This window comes from Cannabis sativa, chromosome 6 (assembly GCF_029168945.1).
Source record: "Cannabis sativa cultivar Pink pepper isolate KNU-18-1 chromosome 6, ASM2916894v1, whole genome shotgun sequence".
NCBI lineage: Eukaryota > Viridiplantae > Streptophyta > Magnoliopsida > Rosales > Cannabaceae > Cannabis > Cannabis sativa.
This window is the reverse complement of record NC_083606.1, coordinates 42,057,482-42,072,862: the sequence shown is the minus strand read 5'-3', so window position 1 is coordinate 42,072,862 and position 15,381 is coordinate 42,057,482. Positions and strand designations below refer to the sequence as shown.

Genomic DNA, 15,381 nt, shown 5'->3' with positions numbered 1-15,381 from the left:
AAATGAGTTTAATAGGTGACCTTACTTTCTTTCTAGGACTCCAAATAAAACAACTAGATCATGGCACATTCATTTCACAGTCCAAATATGTCAAGTCTATGTTAGATAAGTTTGGATTCTCTCAGGTCAAGCATGCACACACACCAATAGGCACCACATCCAAATTGTCACGAGATGAGTCTGGTGACCCTGTAGACCCCACTCTATACAGAAGTATGATAGGTGGCTTACTGTATCTCACAGCGAGTCGTCCTGATATATCCTTTAGTGTAGGTTTATGTGCCAGGTATCAAGCTAATCCTAAATAGTCTCATCTCTCTGCAGTCAAAAGTATTTTCAAATATCTAGCTGGGACAGTTAACTATGGTCTTTGGTATATTTGTGACACGAATACCTCTTTGGTAGGATATAGTGACTCTGATTGGGCAGGGTGTATAGATGATAGGAAAAGCACTTCAGGGTGTTGCTTTTACATTGGGAATAACCTAGTCTCGTGGTATAGCAAAAAACAGCAGTCCATCTCCCTTTCCTTTGCGAAGCGAGAATATATTGCGGTATACCGCTGCACTCAATTGATATGGCTGAATAAAATGCTTACTGATTATGGATATCCTCAACACACACTGACCATCTTTTGTCACAAGACAAGCGCCATAAACATCTCTAAAAACCCTATGCAGCACTCTCGGACTAAACACATCGACATCAGGTACCACTTTATCCGAGAACTAGTTGAGTCAAATATGCTGTCAATATCTCATGTGCCCACAACGAATCAATTAGCAGATCTGTTCACTAAAGCTTTAGATACTCAAACTTTTACTCATTTAAGAACATGTATTGGTCTCTGTACAATCTAAACTGTTCTTAGTGTCATCTGATCAATCAATTTTGCCTATGAGTATGCGTGTATGTCACAGTTCTTCAGCAATGGGTTCTTCTGTCCTTCCCCATCTACTATATGCTACTTTGATTAATAGTACACTTGAATCTTCCCCAGTCAAAAAGGCTACCTCTTCCAGATGCAATGGGAAGAGCTCTCGTACACCTTGTTCTAATAAGTAGTATGCTCCTTCTCTATTAGTTCTTGGTACTCAAAGAGGACGGCTACATCTCTGGAAGAGAGTGAAAGCCATGTCTGGGTACTAAAGCAAAAGCCAGAGTGATATAAAAAAAAAAGGCTTCATATAAAAAAAACAATACAAAAATCGTCATTTTTCTATTATCAGTTGTTGCTTAGTTGAGAGAGTGGTCCAGCTGATCTTCACTCTTCTTGGACCACATGAGATCACTGTTCACACACGAATGGAGATTCAAGGTTTAGTGCTCTCATGAGTATCATTTTCGCTGGGGAAGGGGAATGATCTGTTGCTCAAGGTGTGCATTACGTGTGTACTCAGAAACACTATTCATTGATCAGTTGATACCATTTTTTTTCTTAAAATTTGAGTATCTCTAAGTTTTTTTATTTTTTTTTCTGTTTTGTCTAAGTGTGGGCTAAATGCAAATATTGTTGGTATATTTGTCACATTTCTGGTTTCTTTGATACACTCATTGCCTGATGACGTTGGTTTGTTTCGTTTAGTGTGCCGTATGATGTGGTAGCAAATATTCAATTTGGGCGCGTACGTTTTCCTTGGCAAAAATCAAATTTTAAAAAAAATCATCATCATTTTTTTTGCCTGGTCAGTTGTGTCAGGGTGCCTATACTTAAGGCCTACGGAAAGTGATCAGTCTCACTTCTTCACTTTCCTCTCAGAAACCCTAAGCTCTGCATCATTCAAATTTTTTTTCCTCTCTATCATGGAGAATATCACACCCATTGCAGTAACCCCTGTTGCTATGGTTGTTCCATCTGTGGCGTCGACTGGTGATCCTACAGTGGCTCCTACAGTCGAGTCTGCAATGCCTAATCCCTGTCGTGACATTGTCCTCTACCAGTCGGAGGTTGGTGGTTCTTCACATTCCCCAAGTTCAGAGTCGACCCCGTCTCCCCCCTCACCTCAGGTCAGTCAGAAACCTCGTACGTTTCTAGGTAAGGCTCCTCCTATCTCTAAAAAGGTTCGACCTTCACTGTCATCTCCTTCCCCACCTGTGTTGAAACGCGTCACTCGTTCTTCGTCGACTCACCAGTCTCCCTCGAAACCTGTAGGCCCTCCTCGTCCTCCATCTAAGGTCTCTATTCCTACCCCAACCAGTGAACGTGTTCAACCCAAACGAAAATCCTCATCTGACACCACGTATCATCCACCTGACAAGAAATCCAAGAAAAAACCCACTCCAGTTGCCTCTACAGAGTCATCTCCCAAACGGTCGTCTAGAGGTTCTAAAAAGTCCAAACTTCCCAAAGCACCTATTGTTGGGTTTTATGCCCTAAATAAAACTCTGTTTCAATGTAATCCAGATTATTCAATATCAATAAAGTAACAGAAGTAATTTTTCATTCACTTGTGTGTGTTTTGGTTCACTTAATCAATTGCTTGTCTATTTGATTTATAAATTCATCCAAACCCCTTTTCACATACTTGATCATGTTTATTGTGTTGTCAACACAGTGGAAAATAAACATGACTATGTGAATAAAGTATTCCTAGATTTATCAGAACACTGGGTTTCACTGATATGACAATCTACAACAGAGTTTACTTACATTTGGAGAAATGTTATGTTCTTTCCAGAACATAGGTTAAAGTAAAGCTCAGGTTGGATGCATGGAGTATGCATTGGAATGGACCGATATTGAACTTTGAATTAGATTTTGAAACTTACCGTAAATATCTATTCAATTCAATATCATAAGTTGATCCTAGATCACATGATCGAAATCCTGATATGGTTAGGCTTAATTTCAAGAGTATTATTCGTGTTCTTTGATTTGTTAGTTAAGCCTAATCTTTAGTCTGGGCAATACATACATCTTGGGAACACGGTAGTGCGATTGAGTGGGAGCGCTAACATAAATATGGAATCTATAGCTTCTATTTGGCGAATAGTAAGAAAAGGGTGATTTCCTTCGAGCTTAACCAAACGAGATAAATGATTGAGTACTCATTTCACTTAGTTGAAATATAGAAGGCAAAGGCTTCAGAGTTGAACACAACTGTACAACCTTTTCACAACATTATTCTGAAAGAATTTTCTCTCAGAAAATTCTCTCTGAGCCACCACCCTCTCTCTCTCTCTTCCTTCACTGTTTCGAAAAGTATAAGTGCTAGAGTAGTGCCCACACACATCAAGTAATACCTCAATCATAGTGAGGAAGGCTGTGTAGAATTCAGAAACAACAAAGAAGGACTATCGGGCTCAGATCTTGATTATACTCTTCTACAGAAAGGAATCAAGGGTTAGAGATCTGAGTGGGAGGAGACATATATTCCGCTGCAATCACTGTAAGATTTCTGATACTCTTATGTGTTTAATTTCCTATCGTTTTAGAAGTTCATATTTAGGTTGTCAAATCAACATACTTGTGAGTAGATCTAAGATCCTGGTAAAATAACTTCCAACAACTGGCACCAGAGCCATGGTAATTGATTTGCTTGCAAGAAATTTGGACTTAAAACGATTTGCTTGTTTTTTGGATGGTATCATGTTGCTTTGAGTGTCATATTGATGTTTGATTGTTGTTTGGGAATTATGGGAAAAATAGTTACTGTTCTTATTTTGTAATTATTTTTGTTGGATATTTTGGAAAATTCTAAGCAATTTACTTTTTTACAGAACTCGATTTCGATTTAATTTGAATTAATTATGAATTTTTGAAAATTGGAAAAATCGGGGTGACGAGCAACCTCATCACGCACGCGGAATGGCTGCTTGCAGCCTTCCTGCGCCGTGATTTCTCGGCCAATCACCCCAGATACGTGCGCGGATGGCCATGCATGGCATGCCATCCGTACAGTTCATCCAATTTTTCAATTTTTTCGATTTTTCATGCTATTTCATGATATTAAATTCCGATTTTTTGTGTAGTTTTGTATGTTGATTTTTGTTTTTCAAATTTCAAATCTAATTATCAGAAATAAATTAATTTTAATTTTTAAAATTAATTTTAGATATTAGTGTAATTTGATTTTGAAAATAGGAAAAATCAAGTTTTGCTTACCTCTTTTCTTATTTCCTTTAAAATTTGATTATTTTATTTTTTTTAAGGTGAGATATTAATTTTTTTTTGGTAACTTGACCTTAATTAAAATAAGATCAAAATAATCATGATAATTTTAAAAGAGGAAACAAGGTATTTTTTTTTTTTGTTAACTTTTAAATTTTGTTATTTTTTAATTAAATTAAATTGTAAAACAAGAAAAGGGTATGTATTTACCATTTTCTATTTTATTATTTAATTTATTAAATAACATGAAATTTAAAAGGAAAGTTAGCAATTTAATTTTGAAATGACATTTAGGTTACCCAAAACCTAATTTTTCAAAATGGTAGGTTTAATTTTAATTTTATTTTCGAAATAAATGTTTAAAATTAAATAAATCCTACATCCAACTATCCAAATCTAACCTTGTTGCAAGAGTATGAGTTTTAGATTGTTTGTAAGTTTTCTAAAACCTATTATTACTTGATCTAAATTGCCTTGGTTAACTTGATGATAGATTCGATGATCTAATTTTAACCAAAGGTTCAATTGATGATAGATCAAGTAAATAATTTGTAACAGGTAATTTTACAAACTTCTTTCATCTGTGTATGACCTAGCAACATGATAGGATCCATCCAAATGTGTATGCCTGTGTGAGCCTATATGTTTAATTTCTATTATAGATACATATAGGTTGTTGTTGCTAAATAAAATATCATAACTGATAGATTTTATTTAGGCTCATTTAGTAGTGAGCCTATTCAATTAATAATAGTTATTCATTTTAAGGTTAAATTCCTCTCTTTTGGGCCTTGTGTGAGAGTTGGGAGCCTTAGAAGTGGGTGCGACATACTGGACCCAGCCCCCCCTCAAATGAACAACCCCGATTGTGAAGGCCCATTTGCCTGATTTGGATAATTGTGCTAGGTTAATTATATTAGTTTGACCTAATAAAAAATTGATTAGCAACATAATTAATTTCATTCTTCCTTGAAATTAATTTAAGAAAAACATAGTTTGAATAGTTATATTCTGGAAAGCTATATGTATTTTTCTTGTTTTAATTAAATATGGAATTATAACCATATAAATTCTTTCTGAATCTTAATTTTATAATTTCATTAAATATTCCTATTTAAGTTGAGATTTAGTTAAATCTATTAAATCAACTTAGATTTGAATATTTTTGAATTTCCTATTATAAATTAAGTTGAGGAATTTTGGGAATTGGTTATTAAGATTCTTTAGATATTTTTTAAGTTGATATTTTATAAATATGGGAACTTAAAATGGAATATCTTCTAAATTAAGTGGTTACTACTTAATTGGTAATATTTAATTAAGTCATTGGTTGAAGAATATTTTAAGTTGGGTATTTAGATTTTTTCTAAACAACTTAAATAAGATATTTTTCAAAATTATTCCATTTTTGAAATTTAATTAAAGTTATTACTTTAATTTGTAATATTTCATTATTGAGATATGGAATATAAATGATTAAACAAAATACATTGTTAAATAATGAGCTTTAATCAAGAGAAATTCGATCTCCATTGTTGGTTTTACATAGCTATTGTTTTAGTGAGTAATCCTCCCTAATGGAGGAACGTTCATTAGCAAGTTAGCGCCGTTTAATCTCGAAATATAAGTATTCTTATAAGTTTTTTTTTATATGGTTCATGACCACCCTAATGGTGGCGACTGTATAAGACTTACAAGAATGCGAAACAATGGTAGAAGCTCATAAGATAGAATTGCCTCGACTCTCGCCTAAACGGGACAACGCTGAATTCCAATCTTGATCGAATAAAAGGTTGCTAGAATGTTTGACATTTTAGATGAATTGACAACTCTATTCAATGGATGATGCTTTGACTCTCGCCTAAACGGGACACTGTATCAGTTCGTTGGAAACCTTGGAAAATAAACTATGTTAGATTTAGTATTTTTATAACATATGTGATTATTTGTTTTCTGAACCTGTGTATGAATTTATAGAACCAAAACCTTACTTCTATTTATTGATATGTTGTAGTGCCAATATGAATAACCCTCATCCCGATCCACTCCTAGTTAGTATCTTTGCAAAAGAACTCAATAGTGTGAAAATGCATCCTGGTAGTTGCATTAACTCGCACCTATTGTTGATGAATCTGAAATTCCAAAAGGAAAATCTACTAGGAATTGATTTATCAAAGGAACAATGGGTAAAACTCATACTTTATAGTCTTCCTCAGGAGTATAACAGTTTTGTTCTATATTACTTAATGAACAATCCTAACTCCTCTGACATGGACAAACTCGAGACTGAGTTAAGGGCCCATGAGCGGAATCTGATTGCAATGAGACCTCCTGGCATTGCAAGCTTTGATCAGAGGAAGAAGATTAAGCATGAGGGCTCTAACAAAGCTGCTTCTTCAAGTACAATTATCAGACATCATGTTCTATGTGCGAATTATAATGGAAAGGGACATAAAGAAGAACAATGTCCCAGGCTTCTAGACAATTCAAACGAAGGTGATGCTTTTGTATTTGAATCATGTGTTTTAGAGAACGACAAATCCTCCTGGATTGTTGATTCTGGATCTACTAACCATGTATGTTCTTCATTACAATTTGCTTGAAACTTGGGAGAATCTTCACCCAGATGAGTTAAAGCTTAAAGTTGGAAATGGCGAGTTGGTATCAGTTAAAGCAAGAGGAACAGCCCGAATCAAGTTTAATTCTAAGAAGTTTTTACTTTTAGAGAATGTTTTATATATTCCCAATTTTAGTAGAAACTTGATTAGCGTTTCGTGTTTACAGACACAATTTTATATATTGAATTTTTCGAGTTCAAATTGTTCAATTTCTCGTAATGGATTTCATATATGTGTTGCAAACATGGAACGAGGGCTTTATGTTTTAAGACCTGATACTCAAATCTCACTAAATACTGAACTTTTCAATGTAGCTAAACCTAGAAGCCTTAAGAGAAAAGAGATTGATAATGATGATCAAACTTATCTATGGCATTTACGTTTAGGTCATATAGGTTTTGATAGACTCAATAGGCTAACCAAAGACGGTCCATTGAAAAATGTCGTCTTAGGAGAACTGCCAGTCTGCGAGTCTTGCCTAGAAGGAAAAATGACCAAACGTTCTTTCTCTGCGAAGGGAGAGCGTGCCAAAGAACCCCTAGGGTTAGTACATTCAGATGTTTGCGGACCGCTGAATGTAAAAGCCAGAGGAGGTTATGAGTATTTCGTCACTTTCATTGACGATTTCTCTAGATATAGTTTTCTTTACCTAATGCAAAAGAAATCTGAAACGTTTGAAAAGTTTCAGGAATTTCATGCTTTGGCTCAAAACCAATTAGGTAAAACATTAAAGATCTTGCGAACTGATAGGGGTGGAGAATATATGGATATGTAGTTCAAAGATCATTTAATTGAACTTGGAATTGAATCCCAATATACTGCCCCAAGCACTCCACAGCAGAATGGAGTTGCAGAAAGAAGAAATCGCACTCTCTTAGAAATGGCTAGGTCTATGCTGAGTTATTCAACTCTGTCTACGTCCTTCTGGGGATATGCTATTCAAATGGCAAACGACATTTTAAATGTTGTTCCATCTAAAGCAGTCCCTAAGACACCCGTCGAACTATGGAATGGTCGCACACCTAGTTTGTGCCATTATAGGATTTGGGGGTGCCCTGCTCATGTCTTAAGAAAGAAAGAAGGCAAACTGGAATCGCGAACTGAAGTTTGCATGTTTGTCGGAAATTCTAAAGAGACTAGGGGTGGACTATTCTATAGTCACAAGGATAACAAAGTGTTTGTTTCTACAAATGCTACTTTCCTTGAAGATAACTATATGAAAGACAACAAACTGAAAAGTGAAATTGTATTAGAGGAAATGCTCACAGATACTGTTCCTTCAAATGTACCATCTTCTTCTACTCAAGAAGAAGAACATCCCACTCCCTCAGTTGTAGCAACTGAGAAAACTACTACTAAAGCTCCTGTTCAGAAGGTCACCGCTCCTCGTCGTAGTGGGAGGGTTTCTACGAAACAATCTCGTTATGGCTTGGATGGTGAAATCAATATGGTCGTTGGTGACGGTATTGATGACGATCCATTAACCTATAAACAGGCAATGGCAAGTCCGCAACGGAAGCGATGGTCAGCCGGTATGGATTCAGAAATGGATTCCATGAAAAAGAACAAAGTCTGGGAATATGTAGAACCACCTGATGATTTTCGTCCAATTGGATGTAAATGGGTCTACAAGAAGAAAAGAGGTGCAAGAGGCGAAGTCGAAACTTTCAAAGCTAGACTGGTCGCCAAGGGTTATACACAAAGAGAAGGTGTGGACTATGAGGAAACTTTTAGTCCTATTGCCATGCTCAAATCCATCCGAATTCTTCTCTCCATAGCTGCCGCTTTAGATTATGAAATTTGGCAAATGGATGTCAAGACAGCCTTTCTTAATGGGCTTCTTGAAGAAACCATCTATATGGAGCAACCAGAAGGTTATGTTCTTCCTGGGCAAGAGAATAAAGTTTGCAAATTAAATAGGTCCATATATGGACTTAAGCAAGCTTCTCGCTCATGGAATAAAAGGTTTGATGAAATCATCAAGACCTACGGCTTTCATCAGAATGAAGATGAACCTTGTGTTTACCAACTCAAGGAAAACCAAGTAGTAGTATTCCTGGTTCTTTATGTTGATGACATTTTGATCATTGGAAACAATGTCAAGAAAATGACTCACATCAAGGAATGGCTTGACACTCAATTCGACATGAAAGACTTGGGTAAGGCAGCCTATGTTCTTGGTATTAAGATTGTCAGAAACCGAAAGAACAGATCCCTTGCTCTCTCTCAAACAGCTTACATTGACAAAGTTCTAGAGAGATTTTCCATGACCAATACCAATGGGGCAAACATGCCCTCTAGACATGGTATCCGTCTATCTAAGGAACAGTGTCCTACTGATCCTCAAGAGATAGAAGACATGGCAAAAATTCCTTATGCTTCTGCAGTTGGAAGTCTAATGTATGCTATGCTATGCACTAGACCTGACATCTGCTATGCAGTTGGAATCGTGAGCAGGTATCAGTCAAATCTAGGACGGGTACATTGGAATGCTGTTAAGTATATTTTGAAATACTTAAAGAGTACAAGAGATTATGTATTAGTCTACAAGGGTGGTGCTTTAAATCCCTTAGGCTATACAGACTCAGATTTTCAGGGATGTCTTGAAGACAGGAAATCTACATCTGGGATGGTGTTTACTCTTGGGGGTGGAGCAGTGGTTTGGAGAAGTGCTAAACAAACTGGGATTTCAGATTCTACCATGGAGGCAGAATACATAGCTGCGGCTGAAGCAGCTAAAGAGGTTGTCTGGCTTAGGAAGTTCTTCACCAGTCTCGGTGTAGTTCCTGGAATGGAAAAGCCTTTAGCCCTGCTTTGTGATAACACTGGAGCTATAGCCAACAGTAAGGAACCTCGGAGCCACAAGAGAAGTAAGCATATAGAAAGAAAGTATCATATTATCAGAGAATATGTGGCAAGAGGGGATGTACTGGTGGAGAAAGTGGATACGCAGGATAACTTGGCTGATCCATTCACCAAAGTCTTGGCAGTAACTTCATTCGAAAAGCACCGTCAGAATTTAGGATTAATTGAAATGTACTGATTTGTTTTATATTAGTGCAAGTGGGAGTTTGTTGGGTTTTATGCCCTAAATAAAACTCTGTTTCAATGTAATCCAGATTATTCAATATCAATAAAGTAACAGAAGTAATTTTTCATTCACTTGTGTATGTTTTGGTTCACTTAATCAATTGCTTGTCTATTTGATTTATAAATTCATCCAAACCCCTTTTCACATACTTGATCATGTTTATTGTGTTGTCAACACAGTGGAAAATAAACATGACTATGTGAATAAAGTATTCCTAGATTTATCAGAACACTGGGTTTCACTGATATGACAATCTACAATAGAGTTTACTTACATTTGGAGAAATGTTATGTTCTTTCCAGAACATAGGTTAAAGTAAAGCTCAGGTTGGATGCATGGAGTATGCATTGGAATGGACCGATATTGAACTTTGAATTAGATTTTGAAACTTACCGTAAATATCTATTCAATTCAATATCATAAGTTGATCCTAGATCACATGATCGAAATCCTGATATGGTTAGGCTTAATTTCAAGAGTATTATTCGTGTTCTTTGATTTGTTAGTTAAGCCTAATCTTTAGTCTGGGCAATACATACATATTGGGAACACGGTAGTGCGATTGAGTGGGAGCGCTAACATAAATATGGAATCTATAGCTTCTATCTGGCGAATAGTAAGCAAAGGGTGATTTCCTTCGAGCTTAACCAAACGAGATAAATGATTGAGTACTCATTTCACTTAGTTGAAATATCATTTATACAGGGTTAAGTGTTTTAAGGATAAAATACATTGTAGGGTGTTACGGTAATTTAGTCCCTTTACAGTGTAAATCATCCATATAGAGGATCATTGATCACATTAGGATTATAACAATGGATAACTAATAATGTGTCTATATGGTGGAACATATAGAGCATTCTATATACTGAGAGTGCAATTCTGAGTTCTATGTGTGGATTCAACGAAGAATTAATAAGTCAGTGAATTTAAGTGGTAAATTCTAGATCTGCTTATTGGAAGCTCGGATATATAGACCCATGGTCCCCTCACTAGTTGAGATGATATTACTTGTAAGACTCATTTAATTGATTTTAATTAATCAATTAAAAATTCTCAAGATAGACTTGTCTATTTGAGAATTGATCACTTATTAAGGGCAAAACAGTAAATAGAGATTTTGAAGGGCATATTTATTAATTAGGAAACTTTAATTAGTTTCATTATTAATAAAATAAATGACAATATATTATTTGATAATTAATTTTAATTATTAAATAATTAGATTTGACATTTATGTGGTTGAACAAAGGAATTGGCAGTTTTTGACAAAACAGGAAACTATCAGTGTAGGAAAAGGAAAGTTGGAAAAGTGGCAAGCCTTGTTTCTACAATGCCTAGGCCGGCCACTTAGCTTCCTTTTCTCTTTGATTTTTTCAATTCCAAATGTCAATCGTAGCCCTTGGTGGTCTTCTATAAATAGAAGGCAAAGGCTTCAGAGTTGAACACAACTGTACAACCTTTTCACAACATTATTCTGAAAGAATTTTCTCTCAGAAAATTCTCTCTGAGCCGCCACCCTCTCTCTCTCTCTCTCTTCCTTCACTGTTTCGAAAAGTATAAGTGCTAAAGTAGTGCCCACATACATCAAGTAATACCTCAATCATAGTGAGGAAGGCTGTGTAGAATTCAAAAACAACAAAGAAGGACTATCGGGCTCAGATCTTGATTATACTCTGCTACAGAAAGGAATCAAGGGTTAGAGATCTGAGTGGGAGGAGACATATATTCCGCTGCAATCACTGTAAGATTTCTGATACTCTTATGTGTTTAATTTCCTATCGTTTTAGAAGTTCATATTTAGGTTGTTAAATCAACATACTTGTGAGTAGATCTAAGATCCTGGTAAAATAACTTCCAACACCTATATCAACTGTCGACCCAGCAACAGTACAATGTTTTGTTGATGCCTCTAAAGCCTCTGTCTATCAACGGTGGTTTGGCAGTCGTGAGCTTTGGTTCGAACAAGTGGTAATATTAGATGATTTTCCTGAACTGCATGAGTTTTTAAAACTTAGGAAATGGGTCAACACGGTCACTAACTTGTCTGCTCCTTATCCCATATTAGTTCGAGAATTCTATGCCAATCTTGATAGAACTGTTATTGCTGAGGGTCATCCAGGGTGTGTGAGTGCCTTTGTTAGGGGTCATAGAGTTCCTTTTGGTCCATCCACTATTGCGTCTTTATTGCAAGTTGAGTCCATCAGGAAACCAACATATGGGAAACACTTCAATCCAGATCAATCTTTGATGGGTCGAGTGCTAACTGGCAGGGATGACTATATTTGGGACAAACAGGAAATTCTAGTCACTCATCTGACTCCATTCTATAGGGTTCTTCATCGGGTAGCCTTGTACAATTGGTTTCCTAATTCTCATTTGTCTGCTGTTACACTTGAGATTGGCAAGTTCTTGTATGTTGCAGGCACTAATGTGTCCATTGATCTGCCCTCGCTCATTTTTGAACGGGTACTGGAAGCCTCAGAAACTACTGGCACTCGTAACAAGCTACCATTTCCAAGTTTAGTTCAACGAGTTCTTATGGATGCTCACCCTCCTCTCACAACACATGATTATCAAGTTCAGAATCCGGTTCTCAGTAAGAGCTTTCTCTCGGTGGTCAATAGGAAGCCTTCTTCAACCACTCCCTCTGGAACCAAAGTGAGTAAAGGCAAGTCTCCTATGTTCAAAGGGCTTTCGGATTCCAGCTGGCAGGTACAAATATTTTCTGAGTTTCAATCTTTTGCCAAACGCTATAAGAAGGATCAAAAGCGTCAGCTTGCCTTTGAGGCCTCCATGTATCAAATGGTTCGCTCTATCAAGTCCACTCTTTTGCACCATTTTCCTGGGGATTCTCTCCCTGACATCTCTCTGCCTGAGTTTCATCATGATTCGTTTGGTGCATCATCAGACACGTCTGGAAATAATGCACATATGCAGGGGGAGCCTTCAGCCTTTGATCCTGTCACCAGTTCAGCACAACCTGATCTAGATCCTCCAGCTGACTCTACAACACCCTTTGTGTCAACTGGACCACCTTCCCAGGGGGAGTCTGGCACAGCACAGGAACCCACAGATCATATTCAATGAAGGGGGAGATAATTGTAATTCGTTTCGCTTTTGTAGTGGCTTTGTTTATATTCCTAAAGACAGTTATATCTGGAATATTAACTCTGTTTTTTTGTGGTCTTTAGTTTTGTTTGTTAGTCATTGAACATAACCTGTCAAGGGGGAGAATGTTAGTGTTATTATTTTGTGACAGTGTTTGTTCTGTTCAATGTCTAGTCGTATCTGGATTTTTAGTCTGTTATATCTGCACTAACGTTTGTTTACGTGAGTCTCATTTAAGTTTTAGTTAGTGCCAGCTGGACTTATTTTGTGGATATATAAAAAGTCGGTTTCTATTAGTAAAGTGGTTATCCATTAAATCGTTCAGACAGTTATTTCGGTTGTTTGTGAAGAGAGAGTCGTATCTTGTCTCTTGTTGTTGTGATTACAGGTCAGATCTTGGAGCTTGAGAGTGTTCATCAATGGTGGAATGATCTGAATCTGGAATTGCTGAGTTCAAACTGAAGGGAGTTCAGTGTCATCTTCATCATCAGATCTGAAGGGATTTCAGATTGAAGACATGTTGAAGAAGAGCTCAGTTGCTGCACAAGGGATTGTGTGTTAACAATCAGTGTTCTTGATTGTTGTTGGTAATTCAATACTAATTGTTGTTAAGGTTGTATTTGATTCCTTGAGAGAGAATTGGAAATTGTAATATGAACCTTTGAGAATTAGTGGATGAATTTACCCTGGTTCGGGGAACCCAAGCACTAGTCGGTTGAGATGTGTTCTCAGTGCAGATGAAGCTTGTAAATTGGTGTGTGATTTACTGCTTGACTTTTAATTCATGTTCGTAATTCATATCTTGAAATCAATCAATCTAAAGATAGACAACTTGGTAATTTGAATCATTAAAATCTACAAGTTGCACTTTCAGAGAAAACTCTTCCTCCTCAAGTTTCCTGCCCTATAAATAGTGAGGACTGTTCACTGGGCAGAAAAAAGGGAAAAATCATACGCCGAAACACTATAAGCTAAGGCTATCTAAGAATTATATATTCAGAGATACTATTGTAAGAGCTATAAGAAAAGGATTCTTCTTCCTTATTCTTAAGTCAATACAACTAACGAGGATTAGGCTATTCTTAGAAGCGCTCGAAATTTGAACCTCTATAAAATTTCTGTGTCTTCTTATTATTATTATTTGCTTTATTACGTATTCTTATTACGACATATCGTTTATCGCTTATTAAAAGACTCATTGTCGTTGGCTAAAAGCGAAGTCAACAAATAGAATTCATACATTATATATATAATCATAAAAGAAATCATGTGAACCATGCAACATAAAATGTTATTTCTGATCTTTATTAATAAGTAAATCTGATTATATTGAAATGGGTTTTATTTAGGGCACAAAACCCAACATTAACCTGCCAGGAAATCAAAGCTGAACATCAAAGTCCGACTGGGTTATTGCAAACATTAGCCCTTCCTAAGTGGAAGGGGGAGGACATTGCAATGGATTTCGTAAGTGGTTTGCCTAGTACCACAGGAATGTATGATTCAGTATGGGTCATAGTGGATAGATTCACAAAATCAGCTCACTTTCTACCAGTGAAAGTTACTTATATAGTGGGTCAGTATGCTGAACTGTATGTAAAAGAGATAGTTTGTCTCCATGGAGCTCCTAAATCTATTGTTTCAGACAGAGATTCAAAGTTTACATCAAAGTTTTGGGTGAGTCTTCAGAGGGCTATGGGTACAAAGTTGAAGTTTAGTATAGCTTTCCACCCTCAGACTGATGGGGAATCAGAAAGAACAATTCAGATACTAGAAGATTTACTGCGAGCCAGTGTCATGGAATTTGAGGGTTCATGGAGTATGTACTTGCCTCTAATTGAATTCTCCTACAATTATAGCTGCTTAGAGTACAATAGGGATGGCTCCCTATGAGATGCTGTGTGGTAAGAAATGTCGTTCCCCTATTCATTGGGACCAAACTGGAGAAAGGAAGTACTTAGGTCCAGAGTTAGTTCAGAGGACCAATGAAGCTATAGATAAGATCAAGGCTCTGATGCTTGCTTCCCAAAGCAGGCAAAAAAGTTATGTTGATCTGAAGCGCAGAGATGTTACATTTCAGGTAGGGGAACATGTTTTATTGCGGGTTTCACCTGTAAAGGGTATTAGACGCTTTAGGAAGAGGGGTAAGTTAAGCCCTAGGTTCATTGGGCCATTTCAAATACTCGAGAAGGTTGGGTAGGTAACGTATCGGCTAGCCTTACCACCAGCGCTATTGGCTGTTCATAATGTATTTTATATTTGAATGTTCAAGAAATATGTTTCAGATCCGACTCATGTCTTGAGTTATGAAGCCCTTGAACTACAGTCAAACTTATCCTACGAAGAATAGCCAGTTCAGATTCTTGATAGAAAGGAGAAAGTTCTTCAGAACAAGACCATCGCTTTGGTCAAAGTGCTCTGGAGGAACAGCAAGGTGGAAGAAGCCGCCT

At 36.7% G+C, this 15,381-nt stretch overlaps 1 protein-coding gene across 1 annotated transcript; it reads left to right on the top strand.

Moving 5' to 3' along the window:
- The first annotated feature begins 1,803 nt into the window (after positions 1-1,803).
- LOC133039261 (uncharacterized) lies at positions 1,804-12,910 on the top strand. Its single transcript, XM_061118110.1, has 2 exons — positions 1,804-2,363; positions 11,767-12,910. The coding sequence occupies exons 1-2, from the start codon at positions 1,804-1,806 to the stop codon at positions 12,908-12,910; spliced, it is 1,704 nt and encodes a 567-aa protein (XP_060974093.1).
- Positions 12,911-15,381: the final 2,471 nt, after the last annotated feature.